The 19,638-nt window shown below is 46.7% G+C and overlaps 1 protein-coding gene across 7 annotated transcripts in view; it reads right to left on the reverse strand.

Moving 5' to 3' along the window:
* LOC121588812 (cubilin) overlaps positions 1-19,638 on the reverse strand; it is a 66,305-nt gene that overhangs the window by 13,630 nt on the left and 33,037 nt on the right. For 6 of the 7 annotated variants that reach the window (XR_006004219.1, XM_041907189.1, XM_041907188.1 and 3 more), the window contains exons 2-4: positions 3,429-3,548; positions 1,555-1,732; positions 690-716 (exon numbers count right to left, since the gene is read on the reverse strand). Coding sequence is in view for 6 of the 7 variants with exons in the window: in XM_041907189.1 (XP_041763123.1) it covers positions 690-716; positions 1,555-1,732; positions 3,429-3,548 (325 nt within the window). In the remaining variant the exon portion in view is untranslated. The remainder of the gene's footprint in view (positions 1-689; positions 717-1,554; positions 1,733-3,428; positions 3,549-19,638) is intronic. The other variant, XM_041907190.1, reaches the window with a different exon arrangement.

Genomic DNA, 19,638 nt, shown 5'->3' on the forward strand with positions numbered 1-19,638 from the left:
CGAGTGAGAAATGGTTTCAAAAATACACGTACAGGGAGGTAGGGAAATTCACGTCATTTCAGGGGTGTTGGGTGGCAAAACAACCTTTTCATTTTTTAAATACAATTCAGTTTCTTTTTCTTTTCATTCAATCTTCCTTAACTCACAAAAGTGTCGAAAGCGGGATGGTTTCGGCCCTGCCTGGTGGATGGGAAAAAGGTAGTACCGGTTGCGAGCTGGCCACCATTTTTGCATTGTGTCGTTTGCCGCCGGGGTCAAAAGATCGGTCAGTTTGCAAATGGGAACCATTAGGAAATGTGACGTTTGGCGCGGCAGGTCCCTTCGCCCACGGGCGTTCAGTTTTGGGTTGGGAAGCAAAAAAATCACTCCCTCCCTTACACACACACACACACACACACATACATATACACAATGAAACACAATTTAATTTATGCATCACTAAAAATAATGGCCTTCTCCTTGGGCCTTCGCACCGTTCGTAGCGAATCGCGATGTGCGCGACGTGACGGTTGATGGTGTTTATTGGGAATGGGTTCGGGAATGGCATTAAACAAAAACGTACACTCATACACACACACAAACACATACAACATAGGAAACAATGGATGGTCGGAACGCGTGAGCGTGAAGGAAGGATGGAAGGAAAATAATGGAACAAACGACTGAACGGAAATGACATTCAAACTTACGCTGGAAGTTCCCCGACCGCCGCTCCGCTGTTTTGGGTTTTTGTGTTTTTGCATTTTTGGTTTTTTTTTGAGGATTTCGTTTTACATTTATTAAGAGTGTGGTGTATTTTTTGTGCGTTTGCCGATTCATTGACGAACAAACATGGTAGTTGTGTTGAGAAAAAGAGAGAGGGAGAGAGAAAAGAAACGAGAAACGAATGAAGTGATTTGGTGTGCAGGTGCGCTCGTTCTTTTCACACGTTGCCGATGAAGTAACACGTGCTCTTTGCTCGACAAATAATTTTTTAGAACATTTTTTGTATGATCGTTTCTTGAGAACCGTTTTGGAACATTAACTTCTTGCTTCTTGGGTTAGTTTGGGGTAAAAACAATGGAAAGGATTTCATTTACTCGTTGCTCTTGGAGCTTTAATGCTTTCAATGCTGTCTTCTTTCGTTGTTTCACATCATTTTCAACTCTTTTTTATGCTTTTTTATGAGAAATGTAATGTAAAAGTCCTCTAATTATTGGCTTAAGCCACAAATTAATTTTAACGATCGATCACAGGAGTTACTTTAATTCGCCGCTGATGAGTGAAATCAAACTACACAACTCAACTCGTAACGGTTGCTTTCAAACAGTACAGCAACACAAACAAACATTGAAGCACACATATGGAAGCTTTCTTATTATTAATTTAAATGTATCTCTTTTGTTTTTGTAACCCACTTTTTAATCTTTTGATTTTACGCTTTAATGGCAAAGCTTTGCCGGGTAAACAACAGTGACCGGTGATGCGTTGAACAGTGCGTACAAGCAACGGGCTACAACATGGAAACGCTTTGCAACACATACACATTGGCAGCAACAGATTCGTTCTACTCACTCTGGAGGCGTTCCTCGTAGGCTGAACGACGTAAAGGACACATCGACACGCTGCCCGGGACCTGCTAGGAAGATGTAGAGACACTGTCGCGAGTGATTGCTCGGGTTGGAGAGCATCGGGGCGCTGAACGTTCCGTTGGATGGTCCACCAGCCCGGGACACGAACGTCTGGTCACATTCTGCGTTGCGGCGGCGGCGGCGAGCGTTTACGACGAAACGAAAGGCAAAGAAACGAAAAAAAGGAAGATAGAAAAATGGTTAAGTAAATGGCACACGCTATTATTGCATCATCGCTCCACCCAGCCCGGACCGGGCAACGCAGGCTCAACTCAACCGCCCACGTGGTTTCACTTGCATACTAATACACACGCACACACATACATCCACACATATGAGCTGATCGTTGGTTGAGATGAAAGCTGGCATGAAGGAAAACGGATAAAATTCGGTTCGATAAACCGGTTGATGATGTGTTTTTACTTGGAGCAATCCGGTTAGGGAGCTAAATGTACTAACAGCTGCCATCATACGGTGGCACGGTGGGTTGCCTTTTTTTTACATATTTGCTTTCAATCTAAAAAAACACTCTTACATACGCTTACACACACTCACACACACGCTACTAAATACAGAATGAATGAAAGCTAAAACACTTACTACGGAAAGCAATGATATTTTACACCAATTTGTCAGATTGCGAGTGTAACATTGCCGTTATTAATTGTGTTTATAAATTTTACACCATGTGACACCTCCACTGTCCCCGGTGGAGGGTGTGAAAGATAAAGCATTGCGCTTCAATTACGACAAGCGGTCCCCAACAAGCACCAGAAGGTAGGAGAAAGGACGCCCCCGGCCATCCTGCCCCAAAACGACGTGTGTACATGTTCCCTTCGGCCCGACCCACGTGCCCGCTGTTGTTCCCTTACAGCATCAACCCATGGCAGCAACAAATTACAACGACATATCGAAAGCACTCTAATGAGCTACTAACTAACGACAGCAAAAAAAAAAACTACAACATACGACACAATTCGCCCAATCTCTACGGTAAACGAAACGCAACAAATACAGCTGTATGTGAGTGTGTGAGTGTGTGTGTGTGGCGGGGTGGTTGGCAGGTGAGTGCAGTGTGTGTGTGCAAGTTTAAAAAAGCTACAATTTGTCACTCTTTCAGCCGGAACCAGCAAGGCTGGAAATGGAAACTAAAAGCTCGATAGGAATATAAATACTTTCGCACACACACGCTCACTCACACAAAGCCACACTCAGTATGAAATTAAATTTGCATGTTGTGTGTGTGTTGAACCGCAAAAGAAAAACAGACAAAAACCAACTAGAACAAATGAGGCACAACCGAAAACGTGGCATGTCGGGTGGAACACATAACCTTCAAACAACAAGTGATTATTTTGTAACTAGTGCGCAAAGGTGTGTCGGATGTCGGGGGAGCGGGTGCGATTTGCGAACACAGCACGCAGGCTTTAGAAAATGGTACCCAACAGTAGCAATACTGATTTGCTGTTATTTGCTGTTTGAGTCGTTTTGGTCGCTTTTCTTTCCCAAACGCAAGCTACTATTCCCACCCGGAATCGAACCCGCCTGACCAGGGCGCGGTGAGCGTACATCGAAACGTGAGGCAAAACACAGGGCATTAAAAACTAACGAATTTCGGTGAGAGATGCAAACAAGACAAGATCGTACGAAACAACGGTTTGAGATGAGAAAAAAAACAAAAACAAAGAGACATAAACAATACAAAACCAAACCCGATCTTGCTCGTGTGTTGGCGGCAACAACCAAGAACAATGAGAACAACGCAAACAAGGTGGTAGCGGTTAGAGTAGTATTAGAAAATGGAAAGTGAACACATACTTGGCGCCTTTGTGGGTCGCGACAATGGCTCCAAATACTGCACCATCGAGATGCGGGACCGCGAGTCCGTGTACGCACTGGCGGCAATGTGCCGCGCGACATCTACGTCGTCGGAGGCCACTGGAAGAAGTGGGAGGAGGGGGGGAAGAGGAGAGCCGGAAGAATGCGTATGAGAATCGGGGAGAGGTGTGAGTGAAGAGACACATTTAGTAGGATGGTTTTGCTCTGCACGTGGGGATGGAGGTGTGAAATTTAAGACGGATGTATAAGGTGTGTGAGTGTGTGTGGATAGAGCTTAACGCTGTAAGCCTATGAAGAACATGTCCAGACATTTAAGACAAATCCAACAGATTATGAAGATTAAAGTAGATTTCGCTGTAGAGCATCATTTTGAAACGAAAATATTGTGTTACTTTGAAGAGCAGGAATGTCCTATCTGTACAGGTTGGTGGAGCTGTTGGCATCCCAAGGTCTCACTTTACCCAGGATATCATAGCATCAAATGGTAAGCATTTCAGCAATTTTATCCCAGAATGACATGAAGACACCAACAGGTGACATTGAAGATCCTTCCGAGGCTAATATCGCCCAACCCAAAGCTTATTTCATACTCGTCAACTTATCTTCTCCCTATCCCCTCATCAAAATAAATGCTTATTTGTTCATTTCACTTGCTACTCTCCAAAGATTTAATGTTCAATATTCCGGAATTTCCATGCTCAAACTAATCCTCACCAGCATATTTACCTATCAAAATACCGTTTCCACCTACATAACCAGAAACGTCGTGGCGAACGCTTCCACGTGAATTCGATCCGGCAGCGCCTGGCCGAGACATTCCAGCAACAGCGGCGTGCCCACCACACTCTTCCGATAGTCCTCGAACGAAATCGCCCCGTCCCGATCCAGGTCCAGCCGCGTCATCAAGATGTCGACCAGATCCTTCACCGCCTCATCGACGCCTTCCTCCTGCCGGACGCAGCCCCTCATCAGCACCATCAGGAAGTCGCGCCGGATCATGCCCTCGCGCTGGATGTCGTACACCCGGTAGCAGTACTGGATCTTCTCCTCGAGCGTACCGCGCACGTACAGCGACACCATCCGGGCCCACGATTCCATCGACACGTGCGCACTGTTTCCCCCGTCCAGCGCGGCGTAGATGCGCCGTATCACCGCCATATCCGTAATGCCGAACGCCGTATCGAACACGGTCGTGAGCTGCTGGCGCGAGATTTGCCCCCCGGCCGCGTCCGGATCGTTCTTCAGTATCTTGTAGTACACCAGCAGCACCACCTCCAGCTCCTGGTGGGTGAAGTGGGTCGAGCGGGCCAACCGCTTCACCAGACCGCTCACCTTGCTCAGAAACCGGATCTCCTCCGCCGTGTCGAGTGTTGCGTCTAGATTCATGGTCCCCCGGAACGACACCCCGGGTGCAAAGCTTCCTCTTTCCCAACACCGACTTGTAGCGTTGACGAACGCGATGACTAGCACAGCCTACTACGCTGTCATCAGACTCCTTCGCGAAAGGTATCTTTTTACCAAAGACCAATGGCACACAGGTGTTTTCTAAAAAGTTGTACTCTAGCGAACTGTGAACTGGCAAAGTTTTGGTGCGGAATGAACGCACTCCCTCCCCCCCACACACTAACCACCCTTTCCAACCACCAACGAAAACGATGGATGCGCCGAAATATCTTCACAAGAAGCACGGTTATTACTAGCGCTTCGTATTTTTTACGATGCAATTGATATTAATTTCCCTGCCTTGTCCACCCCGTGCGAGTGGCGCTGTGTACTTGCAGGAGTTTCCATGAAAGCAAGCCGCAGGTACAGGAAAACTTTGTCCTCCAGCCCGTACTGGAGCGCAGCTCGGAGTCTGTGCCAGTCTGTGCCGTTCACCGCCAACTTCATCAAGGCCACCTGCTGCTATTTGGTAAATTGAATTAACCTTCTTAATATCGTCCCTTTTTGCTGAGTGCCATCCCTCACTTCTCTAACCACGCTCGTCCACCTCACTGTGTGCGTGTGTGTGAGCCTCTCACGATACGATAACTTTTCCCACTTGATGACCGGCACGACCTCTCGAACGCCTTCGTCCCTTTCGGCTCGAGAGTATGTCTATTCCATTTCCATAATTACGGCGCGTCCCAAATTTTCATCAAATCATCCACTTTCTCCCAACACACACACACACACACACGTTCCGACCCGTGCTAGCAATTTCGAATGTCTCTATATCTCGCACCACAGGCAGCAATTTGTCCGAATTCGCTCCACCTTCTCCCGACAAAACGCCCTACAAACGCTCACCCCGCAAACCGTGTCACCTTAAAGCTTCTCGGGCTGGCGTTTAAATGTTGATGCAAAGTTTTTCATCCCGTCTGCCGCACACGAAACAGGACAGGAAACAAGGGAACGCTTCGGGTAATAAACTTCTAATTGGAAATCCATAATTCACGGCGCTACATCGGCGCCGAGGAGACGAGGGAAGGTAATGGGCGTCCTGGTGCCTATTGCTTTTTTTTTTTCACGGCAGGAAGGTTGTGATGCAAATGAGGTAGTGACGGGGGGGGGGAGGGTTTGAAGCGCTGCTGTGTGGGTTTTGCTTCACATTGCAAAAGGATTAATCGGATCGGGAGATTCGTAGGGCTAGGGCACACACACAGAGAACCTGGAGCGAAACCTGGTAAGTCGGCCGTGTCAAGCCAGCCCCGTAAATCACTTAATCCGGCACGTAATCCGAAATGTTCGGCCGCGATTGCCAAGTGTTTATCATAATTCACACACAGCGTCAGCGCGTGCACACGGTGTGGAAAACAAAAGCTGTCCCGAAGCGAAGGGATGTACAGCAACGCATCGAAAAATAAATCCTGCCGCTGGCCCTTCACAGGTCCCCGCTGACCGCTGCCGGCTTATGCGAGAGCTCTGAAGTGAGTTAATGAATTCGTTCCTCCGTATTTTGGTCGGTAAAGTCGGACTCAAACCAGCATCAAATCCAGTGAACGAGCTCAACTCTCTCTAGAAACATCCCAATGACACAGCAGCTCGATATTTCATTACATGCTGTCAATAGTTCCTTCGCGGAACTTACAAAAAACGGAGAGAGTGGGAAACATGTCACTAGAATTTCCCCCCTTCATATACACCTAACAACACCGCCAACCAGTGATTAAGATCCTTTCGCTGTGCTTTCAAAAGTGCGAAAGTTTGAAAACACTTGGCACTCAGCTCGACAGCTCCTCTCCATCCCCATGCGCCACTCCCCAGACCCCGTTCAATCCGTGTACCGGAACAGTTTATGATGGAACTTAAATTGCGCTTCCGTTTGGCCTCCGGGGTCGCGTTGACAGTTTTTCATCTCTCCCAACCCCAATTGGGCATGTGTGTGTGTGTGGGTATTGGGAGGGCCGTGATGATTATTCAGTGACAATATTTCTTCACCGCATGCTTCCGCACCGTACCCCACCCCCTTGTACGCCCGGAATGTCTCCCGGCGTGCAACATTTTGCGTGTGGAATCGGATGTTATTTATATTCAAATTAGGTAACACACTCACGTGCCATCGAAAGAGCGGATACGCCCGTGCACGATGAAGCTACGCATATGCGCACATACACACACACACACACACACACACACACACACACACACACACACACACATCAACACATACTAAATTGCCTTCCCGAGCCGTGTCGGAAATCCGGTCAAACTGGCGGAAGCGGCGGCTGCAAACGGTTGACGTTGACGGCGGGAATGGAGCTTGAAACGGGTAGGATGTATTTTTTGTTTCCCGCCTGCTATCTATTCCCTTCCACCTTTTCCAAAGGGACACGGCCACACGTCAGCAGGGTGATATTTGAATGTCTGATATCGCGCAAAGCGCCCCAATCCGCTCAAACCAGCCGTGCGGGAGAATGATTGGTGAGGCAATCGTTCACAATTCACGCGCAAAATAAAACAATAACCTTGTTTGTGCCAAAAGAGCTAGATTTATTTATTTACTAGCCTCTAATACCAGATTGCGATAAAAGCTTCCTTTGCTGTTCACGCCCAACCAAGCAAGGGGGCAGCAGCAAAAGAAAGCAGCGGAAAAGTCCCTTCCACAGCAGGGCGCAACAAAGTAAAAGCTCATAACTCTTTTGCGCGCATGTTTTGCGCGATTGTCGGTTTGATGGTGGGGTGATTGGTTTACTGGAGGGCGCACTGATTGGATATTCGAACATTGAAACAAGTTGATTGCCTTTTTTTGAAGGAAATTTCAAAACTACACTTTACACAACATCACATCACGCTTGCTTCTATTCGCGGAAGAACTAAATTTAAAATCCCAATCAAAATGTCATCCAGCTGAACTTTCACAACCAGTTCACTGTTCCGAATGGAAAGCTTTTTAATTATTGCACTACACAGCACTATGCTGTCATGAATATTATCATTAAAAGCTGTTCTTACAATTTCCCATCCTAAATCAAAGTGACACATTCGTCCATTCCTTTCCAGTCCATTTAATTTCTCATCTAAACCAAATTAAAATCGAACCTAAACCCCCCAAATGCGGCTACACTTTAAGTAATGAGGCAGCTCTTCGACACGTCTCACTTCAATCTCTCTTTCCCCTTTTGCCGCTATTGCGTTCTAGTTAAGAGACCCTAAGCACTGGCAAAATCACAGCCACAATTCCTGCAAACTTCAATACCTTCAGCTAATGAAATCCGCAAGCGATACAGTGCCATCGTACCGAAACCGTCTGAATAATTTAAATTCAATCAACATATACCCTTCCCCACTGTGTGTGAGTGTGTGTGTGTGTGTGTGTGTGTGTGTGTGTGTGTGCTAGAAATAGTGGCTGTAAGTAGGACGGCATGAGCACATTTCAAGCTGATACAGTTCGAAATTGGGTCAAATTAAGGATCTTGGCCAGCTCGTTGTCACCTTCTGTTTTATGGACTGAACAGCGTTTGTCGTTCAACAGTAAGCTCAAATGTCAGCTATGGCTCGTTTATGTAGCAGTATGTATATGCGTATGTTTGCAAAATGTTAATACCGGTCAGTGCTGACCGTCACCAGAAGCCGATGTGCTAGTGAATAATTGATGCTAATCAATCGAAACTGACAGCTGCACGATCCGGTTGCCTGAACCATCAAGAGGGTTGATGATTCGCAGGGGAACATTGCGAACTTCATAAGGTCAGGGCCACATTGGTCTACAAGACTTTGTTGTTACTTTTTGCACCTTGTTGGCGAGTGTTGTTTGATGGTTATAAATAAAATGTTAGTACATGTAAGCGTTGAATAATTGGGCCGACGATGAATATTATTGTATATTAGATAGGATAACCTTATACCAATTTAAACATTATCACATATCCATGGAATTGTTGAGCACTTTTTCCATACTACAACTGGTGGCATCTTTTTCCTCTGCCTTGCGTTATTTCAAACACTGAATCTGAGCAGAATGCTTTCCATATCATCGCATAAAAGTGAATAAAAATAGCAACTATTTGACTCGAGCTAACCTACTGAAATATTTCCATTCCTTCCTTGCACTCCCTTGTCCATCATCCAGCAGACAACTTCCGTCAAAAGGCATTCGGAAACATTTGCCCTTACCGCGGGGTAACCAAACCTACGCACTAGACCGGGAAACCAGTACGTGTGTGTACCGGGATGCGTGATTGTTCCAGAAACACACACACACAAAAAAAAACATTCACTACAACAATCGTGCCTCCCGTTTTGCGGCGGAAGCATACTTGGGCGAGGTAAACCACCGCACCGGGGATCGTAAAATATTTCAATAAACAAATTTCCTACCACACGTGGTGGCGTGGCGGTCGCAGCGATCCGCCATTCGCTAAAAAGCTCCAAACCCAACAGACCACGGGTTTGTGGCCCTTGTTTTTGCCCCCATTGCCAAAGCTCAATGCAGTGCAAAAAATGGGTGGAAACAAATACCCTAACATGTGTACGCAACGCTTTTGTGACTACATAAAAACGGAGATTGTGCGTGTGCGTGAGGATGGAGCTTAAAGGTGTGTGGGGAAGTACCAAAAACATATCCCAAACACACACGCACACACAAACTACACGGTGGGCAGAATGGCGATTGAACAAAACACAAATAGGAACATAAAATACAACATCCTAACCGAGCTCGTTTTCCCGTGATCTCGTGGCCGACCTCAACGTTTGCGCATAACCAATCGAACCTCGATTGTGCAATGTCCTCTGGGGTGGAATTTTTGGAGGGTCTCCCTGCCCCTGTCATACGAGTGTTTGGTGCTATTTTGCCAATTCTTTCAAACAGTTTCAAACGTGAGATGAATTACTTATCAAACCTAAACACACATACAGTTGTGTAGCGCAGTCTCTTCTACACCACGCCGCAATCCTAGAAAGCTTCCTTCATTCTTTGGCTAGTGGGGCGATGTTTTGAACTTACCTGAAAATAGAAGAAATAAACAGAAAAAAGCATCATTAATAAAAATGGCTCTTCCTACTGCCTGCACTAACAGCGACCCACCGCAGGACCAAATTAATACAGGTGTGGAAATTTGCGGTAAAATTGAAATCCGTTTCCATTGTCCATGTCCCTCCACGGCAGTCTGACCCGAGCCGAAAACTCGCCATACCGAACGATAATAAATTACTGTTACGCACCACCGTTCCCTGCACCGACACCGCCTTCTGCCTCTCTGTCGAGGGAAAACTATACCATTTTTTTTTGTTAAACCCAACTCCGCACGGTGGTATTGCAACAAGCGGAGGAAAAATCCTGTCTGAAATTACACACTCACCCCGGGGCCCGGCGCGATACGATCAAGATCGATTGATTGTTGTTTGGAGGAAAGTTAATCTCGGTTCGATTAAAAATTTCTAATCTTCCGTACCCTACCTTTCACCGGGTGCGCTACGAAAACAACACAATACACGGCAAAAAAGGGACAAGGAAAGGTGGCCCGGGTAAAAACAGGTACCCAAGCTGGCACATCTTTTCCCGATACTTAATCTTGTTGTGTTCTTTTTTTTTTGCTGCTGCACCTTTTTGTACCTTTTTTTTTTTTTGCTTGGGAGAGCCCCAGTTTTACGTCATCGGTTCGGTACGTTATCAGTATCTTCGGTTCGGGGCGATTTAAAGAAGTGGGTTTGGGGTCCGGCCCGAGCTAGATTCCGCTCCCTGTGACAAACAGCGAACGTGAGCTGAAACCGGGACACACTCCCACTCCCAGTTGGCCGACCGAAAAGGACATTTGCCGAGATAGGCAAGATACCAGCACGCGGCAAAGTAAAAACCCTTATCCGTCAAAGCCGAATCGCAAGGGGGGGAAAGCTACACCAACGGAAGCGAAAACAGGAAAAAGGCGATGGAAATGGAATTGATTGTGATTAGAAGCGTTGACGTGGGTTACGGACTGCGTTTTCTGTTGGGCATGGGTGTACATCGGGCTGCTCAAGATCACTTCCCAAAACCCTGTGACTAAAGTTGAGTTATTGTAGGACTCTTCATAGACCACGCCAGCCCACCTTCATGCTTCACGCCGGGGCCGGGATGAAATTTTAACCCAAACGTTCCTGTGCCCAAATATCAAGATGGCACCCAATCCGACGCTCACACACACACACACATACACACATACACACACACAAACACACATTGATACTCTGAAAGACTTTCCAATGCGTCCCATACTCGCCTCATCGTTCTGTCCGAGGGCGTCCGACAGGCAGTGCCGAATCGATTTACACTTCAACAGCTGCTCGAGTCGAACACGATCGACACATGGGTCCACCACCCCACCTGGTCCCCTACCCCTCCACTGCCACATGTAACAGAAGATGCGATATCGATTCATCTCCCAGCGGACAGACGACAAGTGCATGAGCATCGACGTACTTCAAAACCCGTGGCCCGTCCCACCGAGCGAAAATCCAATCACGCCGCGCCACGATACACTGTTGCCGTGCGCTTCCAGGCCCTGCCCTGTGCGCATCAAATGGGCCAATATTTTCATCCCGTTTAGGTAAGCTGGGTACGGATTTCTTTACACACACACACATGCACGCTGCGCATCGCGTGGGAAGAGGAACTGCAGTTCGATGATTTTCATTGACACAGCGCTGCGTTACTGATAAGCCGGTACATCCTTTTGCACGTCGGTGGCGATGAGACTTTGGCTTCACTTTGGCTTCGATGCTTGCGGCCGAGGGACGAGAGCGGATGGCTGTAACAGTGCTCGAGGACACTCGACACGCTCGGGAAACCTGATGAATGAAGCTGATTGAATGTTGATTGAATGGATTGCTTCATTTCGTGCGCTGATGACCAGAGTTTCATTTTCGTTCGGGCTGCTGCCTCTCGGTTGGCTTGGTATGGCTGCGAAGCGGATTGTAAAGCAAATCGGGGCGAATTCTATAGCCTTTCAGTGCAGTTTTCATTTTGTAAGCCTGAGTTTTATTTTCGCCAGCAGTTTGCAATTTTCCAGTAAGCGCCATCTGCTTCAAAAGGCCTGTTTACGGCATGAGTTTGGTGGCATTTGTCTAGCGTTTCATTCGTATGGTGTGTTAAAAGCGTGCTTTGACACGTAAATGTAACTACCAAAATGAGCTAAACTAAAATGTAAATAAAACAACTTTTTTGAACCTATTTAAAAAGCAACTTTTCCAACAATAATGTATGTTTCATACACGAAATCTCTGATCTATACTCTGATACTCACGGTAAATCAACTATTCATATCGATTACCATTGACTGGATGAATGCATCCAAAAAATTTCATTATTCTACTTATTGAACTGGGCCTTCTCTTGCTTAGATTCAACCATTTGCTTTAAAAGCTGGCACAGAAAAAAGGTCCACAAATTCTATCCCTACAATCCTACCATAACCTTCCGTCACTTTAACTCATCTGACAGTGGCAGAGAAATGTTACTTCTGGGCTTCCATTCTATTTCTCTCAGCCTCGTTTTCAGCCTCCATTCCACTTTGCCATACCAACTCACTCGTTACACCGCTCATCCGCAAATAAAGGAAAGGAAATTAAACCATCGCTCAAACTCCTACACCATGCACCTCGTGGTTGCCTTATGCTTCCCGGGAAGAATGTCCCATCAGCAGGGGAACCGTGTCGCAGGAACCCGCCTCAAAAGTGGGTCTCTCGCTCTCGCAATGAAACGGTAATGAAGCATCCATCCATCCAACCGTCCATCTAGTGTCAACCGAGTCGGAACGAAACCTGTGGAGACTTGCCGCTGAAGACGTGTGTATGTATAGGTGTGTGTGTGTGTGTTTTTTACCGGAACACATTCTCCAACCTGTACCACAATGGAATAGAAGATCTCGTCGCAAAGGTACGGTTCGATCGTCTAATTGCGTCCCATCGTACCTCGCTTCGCAACGCTGGCTGATCCTGCAAGTGTATGAGCCGGAATATCCGGACGGAAAGAACCAACGTCTCAGGATCGGTACTCGATATTCCCCGCTGAGATAAATATTTGTTGTTTGTCAAACATAATTTTTGATGGATTTGTTCTGGGCGCGAAGAATCACAGGCGCTCACAGGAAGCACAACATTCTCCCCGTTTGCCGTGCCCAGGGAACGTAAATACTCCACCGCTGCAAATAGCTGGCTGTACAAACTGGCTCGATATTGTGCGGTTTCACTTGTTTGGTGCAAGATTAAAGAAATTCAAGGAAGTGACATTTTCTATGATATCTTGTAGAAAATCATTTGCAAACTGTTCGGAACACTGTGCAGTTAATTTCGCTTCTTAATTGTCGTTGATTGTGCGTTGGGGGAAAAAACACGAAACAAACATCTTTCTTTTCCATTACTCGGAAGATACCGTAGCAAGTGCCGTACGCCGTACGATCCAATTGTTTTCTCGCACACGCTAACTGACTGGCGAGGCCACGCTCCAGCAATATTTTCCAATAGCAACCATCAGCAACATACGCACATACACATACAGTAGCCTCCTCCAGCAAGAGCCCAGTAAAAAGCTCACAACTGTCTGCGTTTATGACAGCTTTCCCTCCACCCCCGGGCAGGAAGTGGGAATGGACAACTGGCTTCACAGCTGCCCGTAGCTATCATGAATAATTTTCCGATAAATTTCACACAACTATCCTTGAATGTGACAGCTTTGTGATGCTGCAGCCTGTAGCCTGTGAATTCTTATACACCGCTGGGTCCCCCCTTCGCAATTGCTCATTCGCCTGAACAAAACATGCATTTAATCGTTCCATCGCTCCCAGGAACACACGCCAGACGTCTCGATCCTAGGGAAAACAGAACAACAGTGTGCATGGTAGTATAGCTGTTTTCCCCCTCCCACGTGTATCTGTGTGTTTTGAATTGGTTTGCGTCGATGCTTTTACTTAAAGCACCATTTCAACCATCACAACGCTCGGTCACCGGTTTTATAAACCAAAACCGCACAAGGATCGTTTAAAACGGTAGAGAGCCAATAAAGCGACCCAGCTCGAAGCCGCCAGAAGATTCACCCTTAAAATGAAGAATAAAAAAACCCCACCTCCACCATCACAGAAAGCCTTTGCTACAGCTTCCTGTCTGCTCGTTAAGGCGCGATGCCACAGTGTCCTTTCGGAATCGAAATCGGGGAGACAAAGTTTAAAATTAGATTTGCCCTGCCATGATGAAAGCGCGCAGGGCTGCGACACCGCCCAGCGCTTCTACCACACCATCATCATCGGCCGCCATCATCGTGCTCATCATGATACCGTACCTCACGAAGGGCCCCTTTTTCATTGACGATGCGATCGTCGTGCAGTAATAAATGATTCACTTCGTCCCTCTGCCTTTTCTTTCGTTTTTGCACTGTGCTTGCAGGAAATAACAAACAAAAAAAGTGGCACCATGTCGTCACGGTGTGTGAATGGTTAATGGAGCCAAAGGGGTCAACGCTAAAGGGGTTCACCAGGCATTGGCTTGGTTGGGATTGTGTAGTAAGTAGCCATCACTTTCTAGAACCCTTTATTTTAGTACCTTTTATGTAGTTCTTTCTTTTTTTTTTTTGCAGTGCGAATCTATTAGAATCACTCGAAAAAGGTTATTTTGCTGGATCTGGATCGGGGTGTGTAATATTGCTATTTAAATGATGTGTGAATCGAGATAGTAACCACCGGAGCCCATAAATAAGATGTCCTATTTTTGTCGAGCGGCCGTTCTCAAAGGCAATGTTTTTCGGGGCCGCCTGCATGCTCGCAGCAAACATTAAACAAACTCTTGCTTGCTTACAAAGTTGAGCAAACAGAAAATAATAATCATCTCTTAAAGCTAACAAAGAACGCCGGCGAAGCGCCGGCACTCCATAATCTGGGATTTTATCTTCCTCCCCCCCCCCTCCCCCCCTGCCATACTTTGCTTGTCTTTTGGGCTTCCTTATCAACGATTAGCGTCGAGCAAACGTAATCCTACTCCATTATGGTTGCCCATCCGTACATGAGTAGCTTCTCGCTCATCAACTGAACTACGTCACACAGCGATAAGCTCACCGCCCAACCCGAGCCCTTGGCGAGTAGAACAAAAAAAACAGGCACACGCTGACACACAAACCCGGGCAAACACCGAAATCATCCACTGCCAAGTGCATTTGTTTGTGCTGTGTGTTCGCGCCGCCACACCGAGCATCGCCCATGCTCCTCCGTCCTCGTCGACCATGATTATCGCTCGCAAGTGCCACACCCAAACGCACGAAACGAATCATCAAATCCAGCCCCCCAAAAAACAAGAGAAAAATACGGCGGCAGAGGCGGACATGGGCTACGGGTTTTTAAATATAGCGCCCCCGGAATCGGAGCTATTTGGTGAAAGCATTAAAAGCTCAACCCACGGTATTAGCCTAGTTCTCGGGAATAAAACAACAACAACAACAACAGCAGCAAAAACAGTACCGTGAGCATGCTGTGTGTGTCAGTGTCCTCCCGCAAACGGTATGCCTTGGATGGTTTTTGTCCATGGTGCTTGTCAGTATGCACACACACACACACACACTCACAAACACATTGACAAATGGAGACTCCTAGGGAAAATTGAGACACGCTTCACGCGTTGCTGCTCGCCATGGAGACGCCCAGTGGTTCACGGGCGGCAGAATTATTTTCATCGCAGATAAGTGCTCATTAAATGCTCGCAGATCTTTGCACATCGTTTTGTTTCTCCCCACCACGGGGAGTACCACAGTCCGTGCTGAATAGAGAAATAAATCTCAACCGAACAAAATGGACGAAGAATCACAACGGCCACACAGCCGCAGATCGTCGTCTTGCTGCTGTTCCCTTCTCGTGATCCCAGAAGCTTTTGTACGGAAGCGTAGCTGCCATGCTACCGGGAAGCGTTTCAAGCATTGTATAAGCTTGCAACGTTGGTCGGGTTTCTTTAAGAGAGTGTGCTTAACATCGGAGTGACCCATATAATACGCAATGCTAATCCACGAACCGTTGAGTTCTCAAAAGAAAATCTTGCTTTTTGTTTCAGCATACTTGTTTCAGCATACAGTAGCATACTTTATATTGCTAGAACTTAGGCTGAATTAATTGCAAATAACTCTATCATGGCTGACATCTTGAACATTGCAGTCAGGATTTCAATCATCCTTGCATTTCAGCACTTCGAAACAATTTAAATAATAAAATAAAAAACTTCTCCAAATCGGTACATGCTTTAGTTTATATTTTATCATACAATACTTGCTGTGTCATGACGACTTGAAAGATTATTTATATAAAAACCAAGTATTCAATATCGATCGGTATTTTTATATTCAACTTCATTCATATCAAAACACTCATGTCCAATGATTTATTTCATAGTTTCTGGTGAAACATACACCCTTCCGATGAAACATCAACTCGCCAGCTCCCATTCAGCCACAACATTGCGGCGATACTACAATCAATCAACATTTGCTCAGTTAAGCGAAAAGCATGTGACAGTGTCATTGGACACCACAGCAACAACGCACCGAATTGTGTTGTATTATCACCACCACTGGCTACAAAAATAGGGTTTTGTCAGGAGACATAAAAGCCTACAAATTAGCTCCGGAAAGTGTGACCCCCTACCCAAGCCCACACCCCCCCCCCCCCCCCCCCCCCCCGGGCCGTCGGCTGCAGTTTTGTCGAGTCATCTATTTTTGCTATTGTTTCTCTCTTGCCCACCATTTCTTATGGGCGCATGGTACGGTTCGGATGACTCTTCACTTTGGACCGAGTCGATCTGTTCCCTAATAACACTGTCAGTTTTGAACAGCCCGGCTCATTTATTTACCGTGCCAAATATAGCGAACCGAAAAAACAAACAAACAAACAAACACATACACAGACACAAGCGGCAAAAAGGACTACGTCATACGTCGGGTACGGTTCTTTGGGGTGTATATTTATTAAAGAGCTATTTTTGAAACATCCCTCAGCCATCTCCAAAATTATGGTCAAGCATCTAGCAATCAAGGGCCAATCACATTCCAAACCCGAACATCCCTCATCTACCCCCGTTCGTTCTTACCATATCGTGAAACGCCTGATAGTTTAGACAGTTGGGAATCGGTTCCGGCATACAGCAAATGCATCAAGTTCATCATGTAGCACAGAGAAAAACAACAACAACGATCATTTAACGAGTACTGTTTAACTTTTCTTTTATTAATCTTCATTTGCACCAATCGGAACGCATCGAGCATCACCCTCCCACCCTATATGTTTGTGTGTTTTCTTCTCGCTCTCCATACCTTCATTCCGTTCGTTACTAAACGCCCGAGACCGGGACAGGGATTTTCATCTGTTTGCTTCCGATCTTCACTCCCGATCTCTGGGTAACGCGCGTTTCCATTGTCCGCACACTCATGTCGAGCGCCCATCATCGTCGAAACGCACCCCGCCCTTTCCTTCGCAGCGGTTTTAGTCTCTTAGTGTGAATGAGTGTTTTTTTAACGGTGTGTGTGTGTGTATGGGTGTTTGTGTGTACGTGTGCTGGGTTGAGCAAACAGGTATAATATAACTTACACTACTTACACAGACGGGGGTTTGCTGGTATTGGCTACGCACTCGAGGTGAAGGGAAAAGTTTCTTTTTTTATATAATTTATTTCCTTTTTTTTTGCCATGATTGCTCGGGTGCCATGTTTTGTCCGCTTCCCCCCACCCAGGTCCTATCTATGTGATAGAAGCGCTTTGCACACTGTTAAAAGGGGCAGGAGAGTGGGATAAAAACATTGAGTTCGATCGGTACTAAATCCTTGAGACAATGACAATACATGCAACTGTTTATCCATTTAAAAACATTCACGTGTTCCAATACACATTTGTAACTATTTCCTCCCCATTTTCTACCCATCCGTTTGCCTGATTTATGCTTCGCTATTGTGGGTTTTAATCAGTGTAAATATACGGCTTGCAACATGCTTTACATTCTATTGCATCCTCTGCTCGGTAATTGTTTGCGATAATGGAGCATTTCACTTCGGCTTCACTCTCTGTTTTGTTCCGTTTTGCAACTGGTATTTCATGCTCTATGTGGTATGGTATGGTTGTTTCCCCACCCCGTTCCCTGCGTTCTGTTTGTCATCGAAGCTGATCACGCTATCGCACAACCGGAAAGCCGCACACAACACACTTCAAAGGACGGTTGCATGCAACGGTTGAGATAAACTTGTCAAATAAAACAAAGCACACATACACATTCATTCCATCGCTTTTGTCTGCTCTGTGGCTGTGTGTTGTAGTTCAATTTCTATTGGCGAACCATTTGGAAAACGTGCATCGAAAGCGCACAAAATAATTGCCTCTCTAATGGACCATTTCACGCAATTAAAGTAGTATGATCTTGGTTGCCAATTCGTAGACATTAAAAAGCCACTAACTATCATTAGCAGCGATGTGATGCACAAGCATCCGAAATAGGCGGCATTCACTTGCCCAGTTTTTTTGTTAACATCGTTCCAGTTCCATACCGGAAGCGTGCGAACGTCATGCTTCTATCTCGTTGCATTCAAAGATGTGACGGCTGAAGAGTTCTTTCGCGGCTGAATAGCCTCAAATTTTCCCCCCTTTTTTTTCCTCTGGCAATGGTTTCGCTTGGATGTGCTTTCCATAACGGGTGATAAAAATGAACACTCCCACACACACACACACAGACACTCACACATCCGCCCAAGCCCTCGAACAACACTTTGCAACACAGCGTTGCAAGCCACCGTTGCATATGATTAAATACAGCTCCGTGCACTCCAGTACAGATATGCACGTAATTACACATTGTGCCGCTTCACTCGACCGTAAAAAGTGCAGTAGGCTCCCAGGGACGTTGTCTTCTTTTGCCTGCGCTAACCTTGAGCACATCAAAACCGTGCAGCGCACCACCATTGGAAGCCAGCACAACCGTCGAAGCCATCCTTTCCCCCGTACGCGCTCGGCCTCGGGATGCCCGTTTGACAGCTGAAGTGGTTGCAACAAAAGCGCAACGACCATGCACCGGAAGCGTGTGCCTGCCTTCCCAACCGTTCCCCCAGAACGTTCACTTTCCGGGCTCTTCAATTCTGTCCCCGCTCTCCCGTCCCTCGCCCAGCGATCTAATAAGATACCGGAAGGGCGAGAAGAAATAAACATCCTTTGCGTGGGCTTTATGTGGGCCAGCACACGGTGGGCCCGCCGGTCGGCCTGCTATCGGTTGGTGCAAAACTTTAAGCGCTTCTTTGCGCATTCAAAGCCAGTGAAAAGAGAAACGCGAAACAATAGACGCTCGATGACGACCGTGCAGAAGCGCCCGGCGAAGGACAAAGCGCAAACAAAAACCGCCTGCCAAACAGGCGCAAATGCGCGTGATCGTACCCGGGAACAAACAGGCGACAACAATAACAGTGCGAGCGCCCAGCGAGAAGTGGATTCTGTTAAGCACGCTTAAGCGAAAGCCCCCCCCCCTCCCCCTCGCGAACGGGGAAGTACAGCGGCAGGCCAAGTTGAACTTGAAAGCGCTGAAGGAAAGGCGTTACATCTCCATTGCAACGCCATTGTCTCGATGCGGGCGCGGCAGCGAAGTAGACATCGAGTGGACATCGAACTGGGCCACACTATTGACGGTGCCGGAGGGTGAGCACGATGAGCGAAGACGTCATTAATACGGCATCCAGCATCCTTCGCCCTAGATTCGCCAGTGCCAGGCGTTGCAAGCGTGCACCCGGATTCGTT

The sequence above is a fragment of the Anopheles merus genome, chromosome 2R, assembly GCF_017562075.2.
Source record: "Anopheles merus strain MAF chromosome 2R, AmerM5.1, whole genome shotgun sequence".
In the NCBI taxonomy this organism is placed as follows: Eukaryota; Metazoa; Arthropoda; class Insecta; order Diptera; family Culicidae; genus Anopheles; species Anopheles merus.